Genomic DNA, 15,554 nt, shown 5'->3' with positions numbered 1-15,554 from the left:
ATTAAACTCTAAGTAGTTAATAAAACATATACGAAACCATGGCGAAAATCGCACTATTATAGTGTCCAGGATGGCTAAGAAATGACTCAGGGGTATGCAGTGTTTGCCAATTTCAGTCGGAACCCACAGGCCACTATGTCATATTTAGGATTTATCATTCGCATCCATTTTTTCAAGCAAACTTGATAATTTAACTATTATTACATATATAAACTAGTATCACATAAAATTGTTTTTTCATACGGCACATTAATCAAAATCCGGTTGCTAATAATATTAGCAACCGGATTTTGATATTAACCGAATTGATATTAGCCTAATATTAATCGAAGAATTGTCAGAGTTTTATTTGATAGGTAGCGGAAGGGATTCTAGTCCATTGATGTCTTTTTCACATGTAAATATAAAGTTATTCTGAATTCATGGGGTGATATAAGACACCTAAGCAAGCATTTTTGATAACAGAATGTGCGGTCGATTGGCAAAGGCGGTAGTGGCTGAGTATTTATAGAGTGTGTGCACAACAGCATTTGACCAAAAACAAATAACACCTTTTTTTTCCAGCGGATCTCCTGCGATATGTGTCATCAACCATTGGAGGATGCATACGCATTTCGGATTGCGTTGTATATTATTTTTCTCTCGATACACACACAAGGACCATCAAGGTTTTGTTGCGCCAAACAATGTTCAAGTGGTTCAATGACTTGTGGTAGAATATGCGTTACCCAGGTTGCACCATGGGAAGAGACCTACCACGTTACAATACCCTACACCCTGGTCACGAGCATTGCCATACGAAAAGTCGACCTTTAGAAGTGGCACATTGGGTTTGGATAGCACAAGGAAGTTCTCCCACAGAAATTTTGAGCTACTAACCTTCAAAAAACATTTTAAATGGACAGAAATGAATAAATATAAATACAGTATAAAAATATTTTCTTTCCTTATTTTAATTTTTCACTTAAATATTTGGAAATATTTAAAATTTTTGATCTTCTTGGGGGAGGGCACAGCCCCGCCCCATGTTCTCTCTTGCGCACTTCGCCTCTGGTGCCAATCGTATGAACCATAGACTTAAGATATAAATAGACCGCGCACGCTATTCATAAAACTTGTCGAACGTGAAGAAAAGATGAGCAGTATTGTCGGGGAAAGAACAGGTTCTGCGCTATTACATTTGGCGCGTTTTCGCAGAAGCTAGGATGTTGCTGTAACGAAATTTGACTCAATTCGATCAAGTTGATGAAAACTTTCCTTCATTTTCTCAATGAATTTCACTCATTTTTATGTGAAATATTTAGGGAGTATCAGATTTGAAAAAATAAATTCTATAAAATAAACAAATATTGGAAAACGGAACAACGTATATATATTTACACATGTCACATATATATATATATATATATATATATATGTGACATATGTAATCTCTTCGCTCCAAAAGTATGCATATGTTAATCTTAATTTAAGGTATTAAATCGTTTTTAGAATGATTCTTTTTCAAGATAACATCTGAGGTACACAATATATGACATCAGGTCTTAGTACAGATATTGACTCAAAAAATCAATTGAATAATTAATTTTCTTGTTTGAAGCGGCAATTTCACATACAACAAACATAAATTAATGAATAAAAAAATTTCTTTTCTGTAATAGTTTTATCTCAGGTGTGAAGAGGGGTAAAAATACTATTATTTTTAGAGGTTGTTATGCATTTTTATGCAAAACTGCAATTGTCTAGAGGGGGGGGGGAAGTTTTCCTCACATTCTATTTAAATAGAATATTTTTCATAAATTTCTCCTTCTGAAAAGCATATTTTCTTCCAAGTTGAGCAAAAATCGAATGAACTCACTAGCTCACCAAATCTCGCCAAATCTTGCGGAGACGTATATTTCAGTTAAAACTTCATAAAACTCACAATTTCAATCATTTATTGCCAAAAATTCTATTAAAACATTTAATAATGATTCATGACATTTGAATTTTACCAAAACTTGGAACTTTAATTGAATTAAATCCAAAATAGAGTCGTTAAAAACTGAGATTACGTCAGAAATCCATTGCATCGTCAATTTAATATTCCAATTTTTAATTTATAAGAAGAGGAATAAGCAAAAAAGTATTCCCTTGTGAAAGGATACTGGTCCCCCTTTCCTAAACCGCTCAGAACATCCGAAAGCTGCGCAAGTGTTGGCCATTCTAATCAAAAATAAGACAGCGCGTGTAGATCGTCATAAGAATAGTCATAAGGAAAGCATTGCCAGCGAGATTCCCTGACCAGCCTTTCGACCGGAGTCACGTGACTCCGGATCTTTGCTTCACATTGTAACCCCTCGCGCGCATTCTATAGTATTATTACTCTGTGGTATGAACTCAGGGCTGTTACTTCGCTAGAAAATTTCGCAGCAACGTATAAATAAAAAGGTATGGAAATTTTTATGCTACACAACATATAAGCAGCATAATCCGGATAATCACGATTCTAAAAACCAAGAAATGAGGAGAGTGATTCTTGGATTTTTAATAAATACATTTTGTCTTTGGATTCAGAATAAACATTAATTTATTAATTCTCGTGTTTTCTCGTAAAAGTGCGGAAAAGCATGTTTGTGATAATTGATTGAATAACATTTTTCTTTAAATAAGTTTTAGTACATTTTATGTAGAATTTTAATGCGTTATGTAATATGTATTGTATATGTGCAAAATATAGCTTAATTAATTATTTGAAGGGCAGATATTTTTCCATAACACATCGGAAAAAACAATTTGAACTGATGCGGCAACTATTGCACCCCCCCCCCCTCAAAGAGGAGTGATTATATTGATTTGAGATGTTTATTCTCATGAGGACGTTTTATTTAGGAAACTCACCCTCCACCTGTTAAATTATCAACGTTATCCTCCCAACCCCCCAAGGAGCTCGTGACCAACACAAGGGGAACCGCTGTATTAAAGTAATAGGGGTGAAAAAAGAAAACTCTTTTCAGATAGTCGTATAAGATATGAGGAAAAATATTATTTGCCTCAGGCGGAAAAATTTGTAGGATCGGCCCCGGACACAGCAGTGCAAATATATGACAATTGCATCTTCTCGTAAGCTCCTTGTATTATGCCCATGTCTCTCTCTCGTCTACAACAGAAATTATTCTAACATTCTCACAACGAGATCTTTCATTGATTTTTCGACATCAGTGTATGTACAGTACAGCTGAACCTCTCAGAAACGGACATACTTGAGAGCGAACATTTTGTCCGCTAACAAGGACTGTCCGTTAATGGATAGTGAAACACATCGAAACCCGTCAGCGTAAACCAAAAAAAGTGTCCGTTAATGGGGTGATCCACTGTACAAAAGTTCTTTTGTAGCTCTCGACATAAAAGTCTAGTTAAGACCAATCTTAACTGTCTTATTTTCCAAAAGCACCAATGAGAAACTTACTTCACAATAATTCTCTGGCACTATAAAACGAGGTTTCAACGCAAATATTGCTCGACCAGTTTACTTACTATCAATATTGTTCACTGTGAATGGGAAGTTTCACTGTGCAAATGTTTCACGTTGAAAGAGTTTAAAACCAGCCTACACATCTACTATTGGCATGCGTACTATAAAATGCGTATGCGTATAAAATATTCGTCATTTTCGAAAATTTACTTCCAAGTGAATTAAAAAAACACACATCAAAATTGAATACGGAAGAATTAATACAATCACCACGTATACAAGATAATGGCATAGTCGTTAAAGATATTCAGATTTAGGAATTAAAGTTCGTTTCACAAAATATTTCCATCCTTTTGAAGCATAAAATATTTTTCATGAATAAATCATTATTAATGAGAAAAAAAAAAACATTTCCCGAGTAATTTTTTTAAACAAAAAATAACAAAATTTTGCATTTTCTATCAAATTTATGTGATCCAACATGTATCAAGTCAACAGAGAAATAAATTTTAAGGTACTAAGGATTAGAAAACGGAAAAAAAACCGATAAAAATATAGTAAATAAAATTTATTTAGCAATATAAATTTTTCTTGCTGAATTATAAGTCAAGATTTATTAAAGGAACGAAAGAGATCAGTATTATTATTATTATTTATATAATAATAGTAACCTTCTTCGAGAGTCGTAACGTTGATCGCATCACTAGGACGACTTCTTCCGATAGTATTTTCAACGGAAATCCTTATGTAGTAGGTCGTGACTGGTAACAACTGTCTTATGGTGTATTTATTCTCTGGTCCTGACGCGATGGATCTGTTGTTTGCCCAGCTTTTGTCTAAGAAATAAAATTTTGAAGAGAGTAAAGATTACATTATGCATAATTCTGAAAAAAAAAAAACACATTAATTTCATAGAACCAATTTTGCAGATTCAAAGCAGGACCCTCCGTTATCCAAAAAGAATGAATTCATTCGGGTAATAAAATATTCTGATATGAGTGAATATCTCAGTAAAGCTCTAATAGGGCAGAAAAACTATTATTCGACACTAACGAGAGGTAGAAATTAAGTAGAAAAAAAAGTTAGTTTTTTTTTTTAATTCCATAATTTTACGTAATCTAACGAAATCTCAGCTCAAAAATCAGTTGCTTATTTCTTTCACACTAGAGAGAGTCCAGTCAAGTCACAATGGAGGCAGTTTGTTTATTTTCGTGCTCCGTTAAAATTTCGTTTTAAAACGTGAATATTAGGTTATGGCAGGCAGTGAATGCGTAATTATTGTTTATTAAGTGTAGGAGTAAAGGTTCATATGTGAAGTTGTGTGATGTAGGAAAAAATTTGGATATTGTTAATGCCACGCGTGCTATATCGGTGCTGTCGTGATCAACGGGCGACGGTTATCATCTTCCGCTATCAATGACTGAAAATTTTCAGTGATGATCGGTGTAAATTTTTCATCTGATTTGTCGGCGGGAATGTCAGCTTCAAAACGGTATAAAGATCGTTCAAACATTCCAATTAGTTCGAAGTGGATGGTATGATTTCAAACTCCGGATATAAACTTCAATGGTTTTCAAGCGGTTTTCTAAACTACATTTAAAGACCAAGTGGACATGATAGGGGTGAGTGATTTTCGAAACTTGATAACAGAGATCATCAACCAGAACATTTGCAATAATTCAACCTGTTAATCGTTGCTATAACTCTTATAATTGGTGAGATATGATTTTTTTTAAAAGGAATCCAGCGTTGTGTGTATGACTCGCCATTTTCGAACCAGGTGACAAGTTTTATTATACATGTAAATGGTTGTTGGACTTTTCACTGCATTTAGCCATGTTTGGTATTTGAAGTCCTGAATTGTTTCTTTAACTGACTTTCTTTTGCCATGGTAAAAGTTTTTTTGACGAACATTATACTATAATTTTTTGCGAACGAATTTCATTGGTGACCATTCAGTCGGGTCACACTTGTTTATCATGTATTGGTGTTCTTCATAATTTGTAGTGGCGTTAATAGTTTCGTACTGAATTTACATTTCTGAACATTTTTATATAATTTTTTTGTGAACGAATTTCATTGGGTGGCCATTCAGTCGGGTCGCATACATGTTTTTCATGAGTGGTTATTCTTTATAATTGGTAATGGTGTTAATAGTTTTGTGCTGAGTTTACATTTTTGAACATTTTTCATAATATTTGTGAACGAATTTCATAATATTTGTGAACGAATTTCATTTGGTGACCATTCAGTCGGGTCGCATACATGTTTCTCATGTGTTGGCGTTCTTTTTATTGGTAGTGGTGCTAATAGTTTTGTACTGAATTTACATTTTGAGAACATTTTAATATAGTTTTGATGATGAATGAACGGATTTGATTTGGTGACCATTGAGTCAGGTCACGCATAAATTTCTCGTGTTAATATTCTTCATAATTGGTAGTGGCGTTAATTGTTTTGTACAGACTATGGATAAGTCAAATAAGACACCTATAGGGACCCCAGCTTTTGCTTCAAACATGGACAAAAAAGAAACCCTTGTGGGAACTTCAAATCAACCAGACTGCACAGATCACCCATTCCATACGGACACAAACACGACAAGTCCAATACTAGATCTTGAGAGAAGCGAGCACAATGAACCAGATAAAAAGAAAAAAGAACAGAGAGATAATCGAATCAACAAGAAAACCTCCAAAATTCACAAAGTCTTTAAAAATTTGGCCAAGTCTTTCAATGAAACCTTCAATATTAGCTCCCGTTTAGCAACATCGGAAAACTCAGATGTCTCAATCTCGTCGTCAAACTCATCGATTGGCTCCCACTCATCTTCGTCGTCAACGTCAGACGTGGTCTACAAACTGAATTCCTGCTACCCACAAACATCAATTTCGAATAAAGCAGAGCAGATAAAACGGAAACATAAAATTGGTATTTTCAACATACAGAAAACATCTTCATTTGTGCATAATGAACAACCAGAAAAGCAAGACTCGCTCAAGTTCAGCATGGAAGATTCAGAATGTCAGAGAAAAGTCTCTCGAGCAACTGATGCCTATAATGGACCGATTACATTTACAAGTCAAGTAGCAGTGAATATCCCATTGACAGAAAAGACACAAAACATAGATCTTGAAACAATGGAAACGAAAACTGAACCCTCAATGGTATTGAATAATAACACTCTACATGACCTACAGATTTTCTCTGTAGAAGAAAGGACGAGTAATTCCGGGGAACAGGGCAGTGAATCAAAGACACTCCTCTCTGTTGATGATCTCAATTACAATGATTCCCAAAGTCAGTTGGGTCTGTCAAACACACCACTTTCTTGCGGGCGCAAACTGCTTGGTAAACTAAATACTGACATATCTTGTGACCCTGAATCTCACTCGAAAGGAACTTCTCTCTCATTAAATACATCGACGGTCCAACAACCAAATCACTTTAGTTCGAAAATAATGGACTCATCAATTGAATCATGGGATGAAGGCAGTTATTTGGATTCTCTACCAGAGGGAAGTGATTGCACCGGGAACGACAAGGAACTTCAGACAATGCTTGACTATTTAGACTTCAAGAAAGAGAAACTTGATAAAAGCCACTTTTTCTTACAAGAAAAGTCAGCAGAAGTACAGAATCTCTCTTCGCATAAAAATTCCAAAAGTCATAATAGTGTAAAAAAAAAATAAAAGGTCTGGTAAACAAAACGTCAAGTCTCAAGTTAAGAAAAGAAGTGAGGAGCACAATACTGACAATATGAACATTTCCCAAGAAACAGGAAGTTTAAAAACCTCCAAGGAAAAAAAAGAGAACCTTGAGATAAGGGTCAAAAAACAAACTCAATGTGAAGACAAAATTTGCTGTCGGAACAAGAATACAAAAAACACTTCTCGTCGGTTAGAAACACCCAAATCAGCTGAAAAACCTGTCAGACGAAGTTCATCAAGACTTAAGGAAAAAGGCAAGAACCTTGCCATATCTAGGGGTGAAGGAGGTTCTGAGGATCTCCTCAAGCCCTGTTTGATAACAGTAATGCAATCCAGTGATAATTTGAGTGCAAATAATTCTGTAACCTTACCTTCTCAACAAGCTTCATCTCAAGTCATACCCAAACTCAAAGGTCATCAAGTATATGCACAAAAAACGATGGGTGCCAATACTTCAATCTCAACTGATTTTACAGCACATAAAACACTCCAACCAAATGTACAAGTACTCCTGGAGGAGCTTCGGGAAATTTTGAACTCCTATACAAGTGATAATGGCAGAGGAAATGTAGGGTTCTACATTCCCGCTAAACAACGCAAAAGAAGCAATAAAATAATTGATGCAATCAATATCTGGGCAGACAACATCCTCAAATCTACTAGGGACAACTTCTGCCAAACAGAAACATCTTCTCCTCAGGAACTAACACTCACTTCGACTACACAACATTTTTTTACTCAGTCGCATCCAGACCGTCTCTCAGCTCAACCACAGATCGAAACAATGGGTGAGATGCGCAACAGAGCACCACAACAACCTCCGAAACCACAAAGAGATGGCGCTAAAAAAACTCACAGAGAGGCTGGAGTCAACACCAACATTCCAGAAGTATCGCATGATCTGCGACAATCAGAGAAAGTTATATTTTCTCCATCTGCAACCACATCAATTAACACTGCAACTAGTATTAAAGCTGTCAACACCTGCATCTCTGGAGTTGGAACTCGCACAAGACTTGAACAGTGGTTAAGCAACAATTACAACCCCCCTGCAGCGTCACTGGAAAAAACCAACTCTATGATAGATTCTATTGTGGAATGGATTGAAGAGACTGTAAAACAAGAACTCAGTGGTTTGGCCCAAACAGACTCCCCATCACTACAAGGACAACGCCTTGAAAAACAACATGGAACTGCGAGAAAATCGGCAGAGAAGAATTTGCCCGTTGTGACTAATTCTGAAAAAATCACACAGATATCAATTCCCATATCTTCCCCTCCTCAACAAAAGGACTCTATAATATCAAATCATGTAGATGAATTAAATGACAGTTCATCTTCCTATATCATAGTTGACGAGCTCTCTTCCAATACAGAAAATCCTTTCCAAGAAGTCAGCTACAGGAAGAAGCAGCAGAGGAAAAACAAGAATCGGCAAATGTATTCAGTGCTGTTATACAAGAACAGATTGGCTCAATCACATCGAACTAACAGTAACAACCAAATTATTATCAAAAAATTTGAGAAAAAAATTCACAACATCAGACACATTAGAAATGGTACGGCAGTTGATTGTTACACTAAAGAAGACTGTAAAAACATCCAAAGATTTATACTCAACAACCGAAGCCTCCGGCAGTACATATATGTTGTGTGCCCAGGGGCCGATGCTTTTAAACAGCACCGACTTCAACCGCAAACATATGAAGGGGTTAAAACTTCAAATAACAAGAACTTTGGACGTACTTTCAATAACAAAAGAACAGCAATGTATCAGAAAAATTCAAACCTCTTGGGTGATACTGTCTATGAATCCGAGGAACAGAGCTGTAAGGGAGAGGCCTCTTCGACATTCAGATTTGGATCCGGCTTGGTCTTCTACAATCGTTGTCATCTTAAGAATCATAGTGAAATTCGAAGCAGCCATACTACATATGCAGGAATCTCTTGTGCTAACCAGAAAAATCTAACCACAAGAGCTTGTAATACCGTGTATAAGGATGCCGATAACAATGAATCTAAACTGACATTCAACGCTATTGACCAAAAGGAGATTAAACAAGTAATGAATGACTTAGAAGAACAGTTAAAATATAGCAATCTACAGGAGTTCATTGCTAGTATAGATGAACATAAAGGTCAAATTACTTTGATATGTACAGACTCGTCGGCTGCAAAGGTCATAAGTTCGGCAGTCGCGAACAATTTCAAGTTGAAGTTACACTTGAAAAATTGATAACAAGACAACATATAGTTTTCCTACTCATATAAGTCAGGTATAATAGGTAACTATTTTAATATTCCATTTTTGATATACAATGCCTCAAGATAACCTTAAGGACGCAATAGCCAACTCCCGGATAACATGTCAAAATAACAGACGGGAAAAACACCCAAGATTAAGTCGAAAAGAGCAAATTCAATGTTATTCAACGACACCATCTTCAATGGGCAATCTCAAAATACTACAAATAAATGTAGATCGAACTAGAGCGGCAATAAACTTGCTCATAGAGACAGCAATCAAGGACAAGATTGACATAATTGCTTTACAGGAGCCAGGAATACCAGGGAAGCCACTGCTTGGATTTCCGAAAAGATGGAAAAGATGGATGTCCAGAGATGGAAAGGCGGCAATCCTGGTACTCAATCCAGACATTCACCCTATGACATATCATACGAGCAACAACATCACATCGATTAGAATCTCACAGCCTCAACATGATCTAATATTAGCTAGTGCGTACTCTTCACCGAAAGATTGTGTTGAGAATGTTCTCAAAGAAATGGACCAACTATTGAAATTGGCCGCACAAGCGAACCTATTGTTGTGCGGTGACCTCAATAGTCATCACCCGCTTTGGGGAGACCATAGAACAGATACTAGAGGAAATAAGCTCATTGATTATTCTAATAGGAACAATTTATATTTCCTCAACCATAGTAATTCTCCTCCCACCTTCGAGACGGATTATGGGAAAGGATGGCCGGATGTGACTATTACGAACTCGCATGCAACACTTCTGAATACATCTTGGAAAGTGGACGAGAAAGTGACGCTCAGCGGACATAAATACATTTATATACAAACAAATGCGACTATTTGCCAAAAGCCACAACGACGATATAAAATAACAGTGAGGAAGCTAAAGGTTTTCAACTTGAAAACAAGAAGCGTAATTAAAACAATACAATACAATTTCAGGAAATGTCAAGATAAGACAACCCTCCAACGAATATGCCAGGAACTAATGGCATATATTACTAACATGTGTGAACAGACATTTCCAAAAGTAAAACCTTCACCAATTCAAAACCTCGCATGGTGGAATGATGAACTAACGTTAGAAAGGAAACGTCTGAGAGCACTAAAGAGGAGGTGTGAAAGAGAAAAGGATCCGGACAATCAAATAAGGTTAAAGCAATTATATCGAAAAGAAATTGCATTATACAAAAAGAAAGTCAACAGTGCAAAAAAAGAAGGCTGGATGAAGTTTTGTGAAAAAGCGACGGAGCCTTTTGGGAAAGCGTACAAGACTGTCACAAATACAAGTTCATTTCCTCCACAAACATTCCTCGTAAATCCTGATCATCCAACAACATCTTTGCAAGCTGCCCAAAACATTTTAGAAGAAATTTTCCCCCAAAATAATGGGGGAAACGAAAATACTGTAAGGCAGTCAAGAAATACACAGAATACTGATACTAGAAACGATCCACCTTTCTCAATTCAAGAAATTAATAGATTAATTGATAAACTAAATGTGAAAAAAGCTCCCGGTCCTGATGGAATAACAAACGCATTGATTAAAAGTATACATGCTTTCCACAAATTCTTTTTCCTGACTCTATTCAATAAATGCCTCAGCTTCAATATTTTCCCTACAGCATTCAAGAAAGGGCAACTGATACTTTTTCTAAAACCAGGAAAAGATCCGAACAATATCAACTCATACCGTCCAATAGTTCTTCTAAACACAGTGGGCAAAATTCTCGAAAAGTTGCTGACACAAAGAATCAACTATTACATCGAGAAAACGAAGTGGATCAGCGATAAACAACATGGATTCAGAAAAGGGTTCTCGACGGAGACAGCACTATCAAAGATTCATGACAGCATACAAACATTTAAGAGCCAAAAACAAGATGTTGCCCTAATATCAATAGATATTAAGGGAGCCTTCAATAACATTTCACATAAAACAATAGTAAAACAACTTCTCAACATCTCAATGCCGGACAATGTGAGAAGAACAATGATTGATGCAATCAGAGAAAGACATATATCCCTTTTTACAGATGAGGGCGAGGCCACTATAGTTCAAACGAAAGGGTGCCCTCAAGGTTCCTGTAGTGGGCCGATGCTGTGGAACCTTGTCATAAATGACTTACTCACAAAAAACTGGCCTGAAAATATAAAAATTCAAGTGTATGCGGATGATATTGCTATGGTAATTGGTGATTCTACAATCCGCAAGGTCACTGAGCACGCAAAAGCAGCAATGGTATTATTGGATACTTGGCTCATGAAAAATAATTTAGAGATCGAATTCTCCAAATCAAATTACTTGTGGATTTCTCACAAAAAGGGAAGACCAACCATTAGACTGCGAAACAATCCAATAAGACACAATATGAACATCAGATATTTAGGAATAATGTTTGATAGAAACCTGACATGGTTCAAACATGTGAATTATCTGATCACGAAAACACAGAAATGCTTACAAAATTTTAAAAGAATGGCTGGTCCTGCATGGGGCATTAATACAAGAATTAGAAATACGCTTTATAAAGTTGTCGCCATCCGCATTATAGCATATGGTGCCATCGCATGGTTCGGTGATCCCAAACAACAGTTAAGAACAAAAGTAGACTCTCTTCAAAGAAAATTCCTGCTATTCATCACTGGAGCCTTTTCCACAACACCAAACAGTGCTTTACAAGTATTAACTAACAATCCCCCACTACATGTACTTTTGGACAACGAAGTACAGAAAGCAAATTTAAGGCTAAAGCGTGAGATTAAAATAAACAATGTAACATATCTTCCTACAGATATAGAGCATAAACATCCACCATGGACGTATCACCCGGTGAAAGATATTTTGCCGACGCAGGTCTTGACCACAGATGCAGAAGAATCAACAAATCGAATTATTTTCACAGATGGTTCAAAGACCGTGGACGGTGTAGGGGCCGCCTACGTCAGTATATATATGGGTGAAGTAACGGACAAATGGAACTGCCGATTGCTCAATAACAATACTGTATTCCAAGCAGAGTTATACGCAATCTGGATGGCAGTCAATTATGCAAAACATTTTGCAGAGAAATCAACTATAAACACAGACAGCATGTCATGTATACAGGCAATACGAGACGTAGAATCCCCTCATAGCCTAGTGCATGACATTAGAAAAATACTGATGGACAACAGGAAGATTACAATACGATGGGTGAAAGCTCATGTAGGCATTGAGGGGAATGAAATGGCGGATAAATTCGCGAAAGAGGCTACAAAACATCAACTTGAAAACCACCTAATGAAATTGCCGGCATCCTATATTAAAAATCTGCTCTCGAAAGAAGCGTCAGAGAAATGGCAACACCATTGGCAAATATGCACAACTGGAAGAAAGGTCTTCGACGTTATACCAAAAGTGGGTAAAATGAAAAAAGTCATGCCGAGAGAAATAATAATGTTCCTCACAGAACACGGTCCATTCGGTGAATACATGCAAAGGTTCAAAATCAGCCAGACCAGCACGTGTAGATGCGGCCATCCGGGAAGCGTGATACACTATGTGACACAGTGTGAGTACACAAAGGGATGCCATTTGGAGGCGCCGCCGAGCGGAAGAGAGATCTTGTGGAAACGGAAAATTATTTTGCAAAGATCTGCAACGAGAAAACTACAACAAGTCTTGGGCTATTTGATGAATAATAAAGAAACTATTTTGATAATAACTGAAAGCAGTGAACAATCCACTAATGATTCGGAAGTAGAATCTGAAACAGATGCAGATTCAACATAGAGGGGCGCACTTATATACGCTGCTAAACTATAATATTTTAGTAATACACCCTGTATAAATTATGAATGTTTTTGTATATACAATTTCATAGTATGATGGTGGTTTAGTAATTGAATATTTGTATGAGCTCATTATGGCATTTTTTCCAATATATGTGCCGTGCATAGTAATGTTTATGTGTATCAACAATTATATAAAAATGGAAATTTATATTATGTAAATAGTGTATATTATATAAATATATTATGTAAATATATGTATGGGAAATTCAAATGTGATCGCTGCCACCCAGCACTGTGAATGGGGGCTGTGTTTGATTGTTCCCGCCGCACTTTTATAGTATGATAGTAATTTTGTAACCTTGAATATATATTTGTATGAGCTCAGGGTGATATTTGTACCCAATTCTACCTTCATAGTAATGTTTATGTGCATTCCCAATAGTATAAAAAAGGGAAATTTTTGTAAAGTAAATAATGTATGCATGTAATTCAAATGTGAATGCCCAGCACTGTCAACGGAGGCTCTGTTTGATTGTTCCCGTCGCAGTGCGGGCTATGTATGTAATCTGTGTGTGTATATATTGCATGTTCTGTAAGGGGAAGAGCGAGCAGAACACACTGTTCAGCGCTGTGGACGGAGGCTTTGTTTCTTCGTTTCCCGTCACAGTCGAGGCGCTGTATATATGTAATTTGTATGCATTGTGTATTTAGACCATTCTCAAATCTCTCCCACTTCAACATGCCAGCTTCTTTTTCTTCTTTCTTGTCCACAAGTCATTTCCACCTTTCTTTTGAAATCCCAGGCTGCGGTCTCCGGCCCTTATGTGCCACTGGGCGCACGTGCAATTTTTCTCCCTAGTCATTGGATTCAGTCACCCATTTTAGTCAAATGGCTTGTACGTTGCATCGAGTTGATGGCTGTCTTCATGGGGAGAACGACGCGAGTGGTTCGAAGCTTGCGAGCACGGGGCAAGGGGAGCCACCACTATAAATCTTTGCTAACTTTTCCGACACAACTCTGCCTCTTTTGAGGTAACGGAAGTAAGGTGCTTTGCATCAGTCCGGGGCTGTGAGCGGTTCTATCTATCTATCTATCTTTCACACTAAATACCATCATTTCTTAGCTACTGCTATTATTAAACCACACATGCACCTCGTCTGTATGCGGAACTTAGGACACAATGGAAAGTGTGTGTTGTAAACGTGAGTTTTGTTTCTGTTGTAATGATTGTTATAGTGTCGCTATCTGTTATCTACTTTTCGAACTATGAGTGAGGTATAACGAGTGAATATTTTTACCGTAGAAAATGATTTTTGCTCTCTATAGAAAGACTTCACAACAGAGAGTTCGAGCCTCCTCTCCTCGGAGTTGAGAACTACAGAAAATCAACTGCACTAACTGCAATTTTCGGAAAATTCGTTGAAAAACATGTGAATACGTTTTTTAAATCGCCTGACGATACTACTACGTCACCAAACACCAACTCTGGTCATATCGCTGTATTGCAATTTACTGCCATTAGTGAGATGGGTTGGAAGTGAAGGCGCTGTTTATCGGTGGTCGCCTCGAGTTCGTTAGGGAAAATATCTTATCTATATCCTTCCTTGGGTTCGAACCCGGGACCCTGACAACAACCTTCACGATGGTAGACGAACATCTTACCACCATGCCACTCGGGCTCGCCTGACGCTACTGGGAGCCTTTTCAAAAATTTGCGTGATGAAATTCTGTAAATGCTCATCTCGGGACGTAACGAATGTCAAATGCAATGGTATCTTCAGATGCATATGGGAAAGTTCCATCCAATGACTTATTTCTGGTTTCAATATCTCTTCCCGTCTGGGTACCGGGCCCACGGTCCTGATCCGTAACAATTTTTTTTCCGCTATACTTCGAGCAGTTCAGAACGAAAATAGGCGACATTGGTATCGTTTCTTAGCTATTCCAATGACAAAACTAGTGATAATGACATAATTTCAATATTTCAGTACCTACCACGTGATTCAAGGCACAGAAAACATATTCCCATCAGACCTTGCCTACCCCCATCTTTTAGTGCAAATTATATACCGTCAGACCGAGAGATACCCAAGCCACATCACCATATAGCATTATTGGTTCATTGTTCTCATGGACTGGGCACCTCTGGAAATTTATTTATAAAAAAAAAACAAAAAAAAACATTACACTATACATTAAATGATAAGTATAAAATCGTAATCTAAGTATAAAAATAGTTTGCGAAAGACCATGATCTACGTATACAATCATAAATCAAGCACCATGTGCAGTTTTATTTTCTGAGAGGCTCTCTCTTTCCCAACTCCGATACATTGCATTGCCACGGGC

General features: G+C 37.0%; 1 protein-coding gene across 1 annotated transcript in view; it reads right to left on the bottom strand.

Annotated features, from left to right (window-relative positions):
• The window catches only part of LOC149081678 (cell adhesion molecule Dscam1-like), a 205,439-nt gene that overhangs the window by 51,282 nt on the left and 138,603 nt on the right, over positions 1–15,554 (bottom strand). The window contains exon 17 of the mRNA XM_089237082.1: positions 4,126–4,290. Within this exon, the coding sequence (XP_089093208.1) occupies positions 4,126–4,290 (165 nt within the window). The remainder of the gene's footprint in view (positions 1–4,125; positions 4,291–15,554) is intronic.

Source organism: Pholcus phalangioides, unplaced genomic scaffold, assembly GCF_987345545.1.
Source record: "Pholcus phalangioides strain wild (caught in Gottingen) unplaced genomic scaffold, Ppha-v1.0 ptg000009l_1, whole genome shotgun sequence".
Classification (NCBI taxonomy): Eukaryota; Metazoa; Arthropoda; class Arachnida; order Araneae; family Pholcidae; genus Pholcus; species Pholcus phalangioides.
This window is presented reverse-complemented; position numbering and strand designations above follow the sequence as displayed.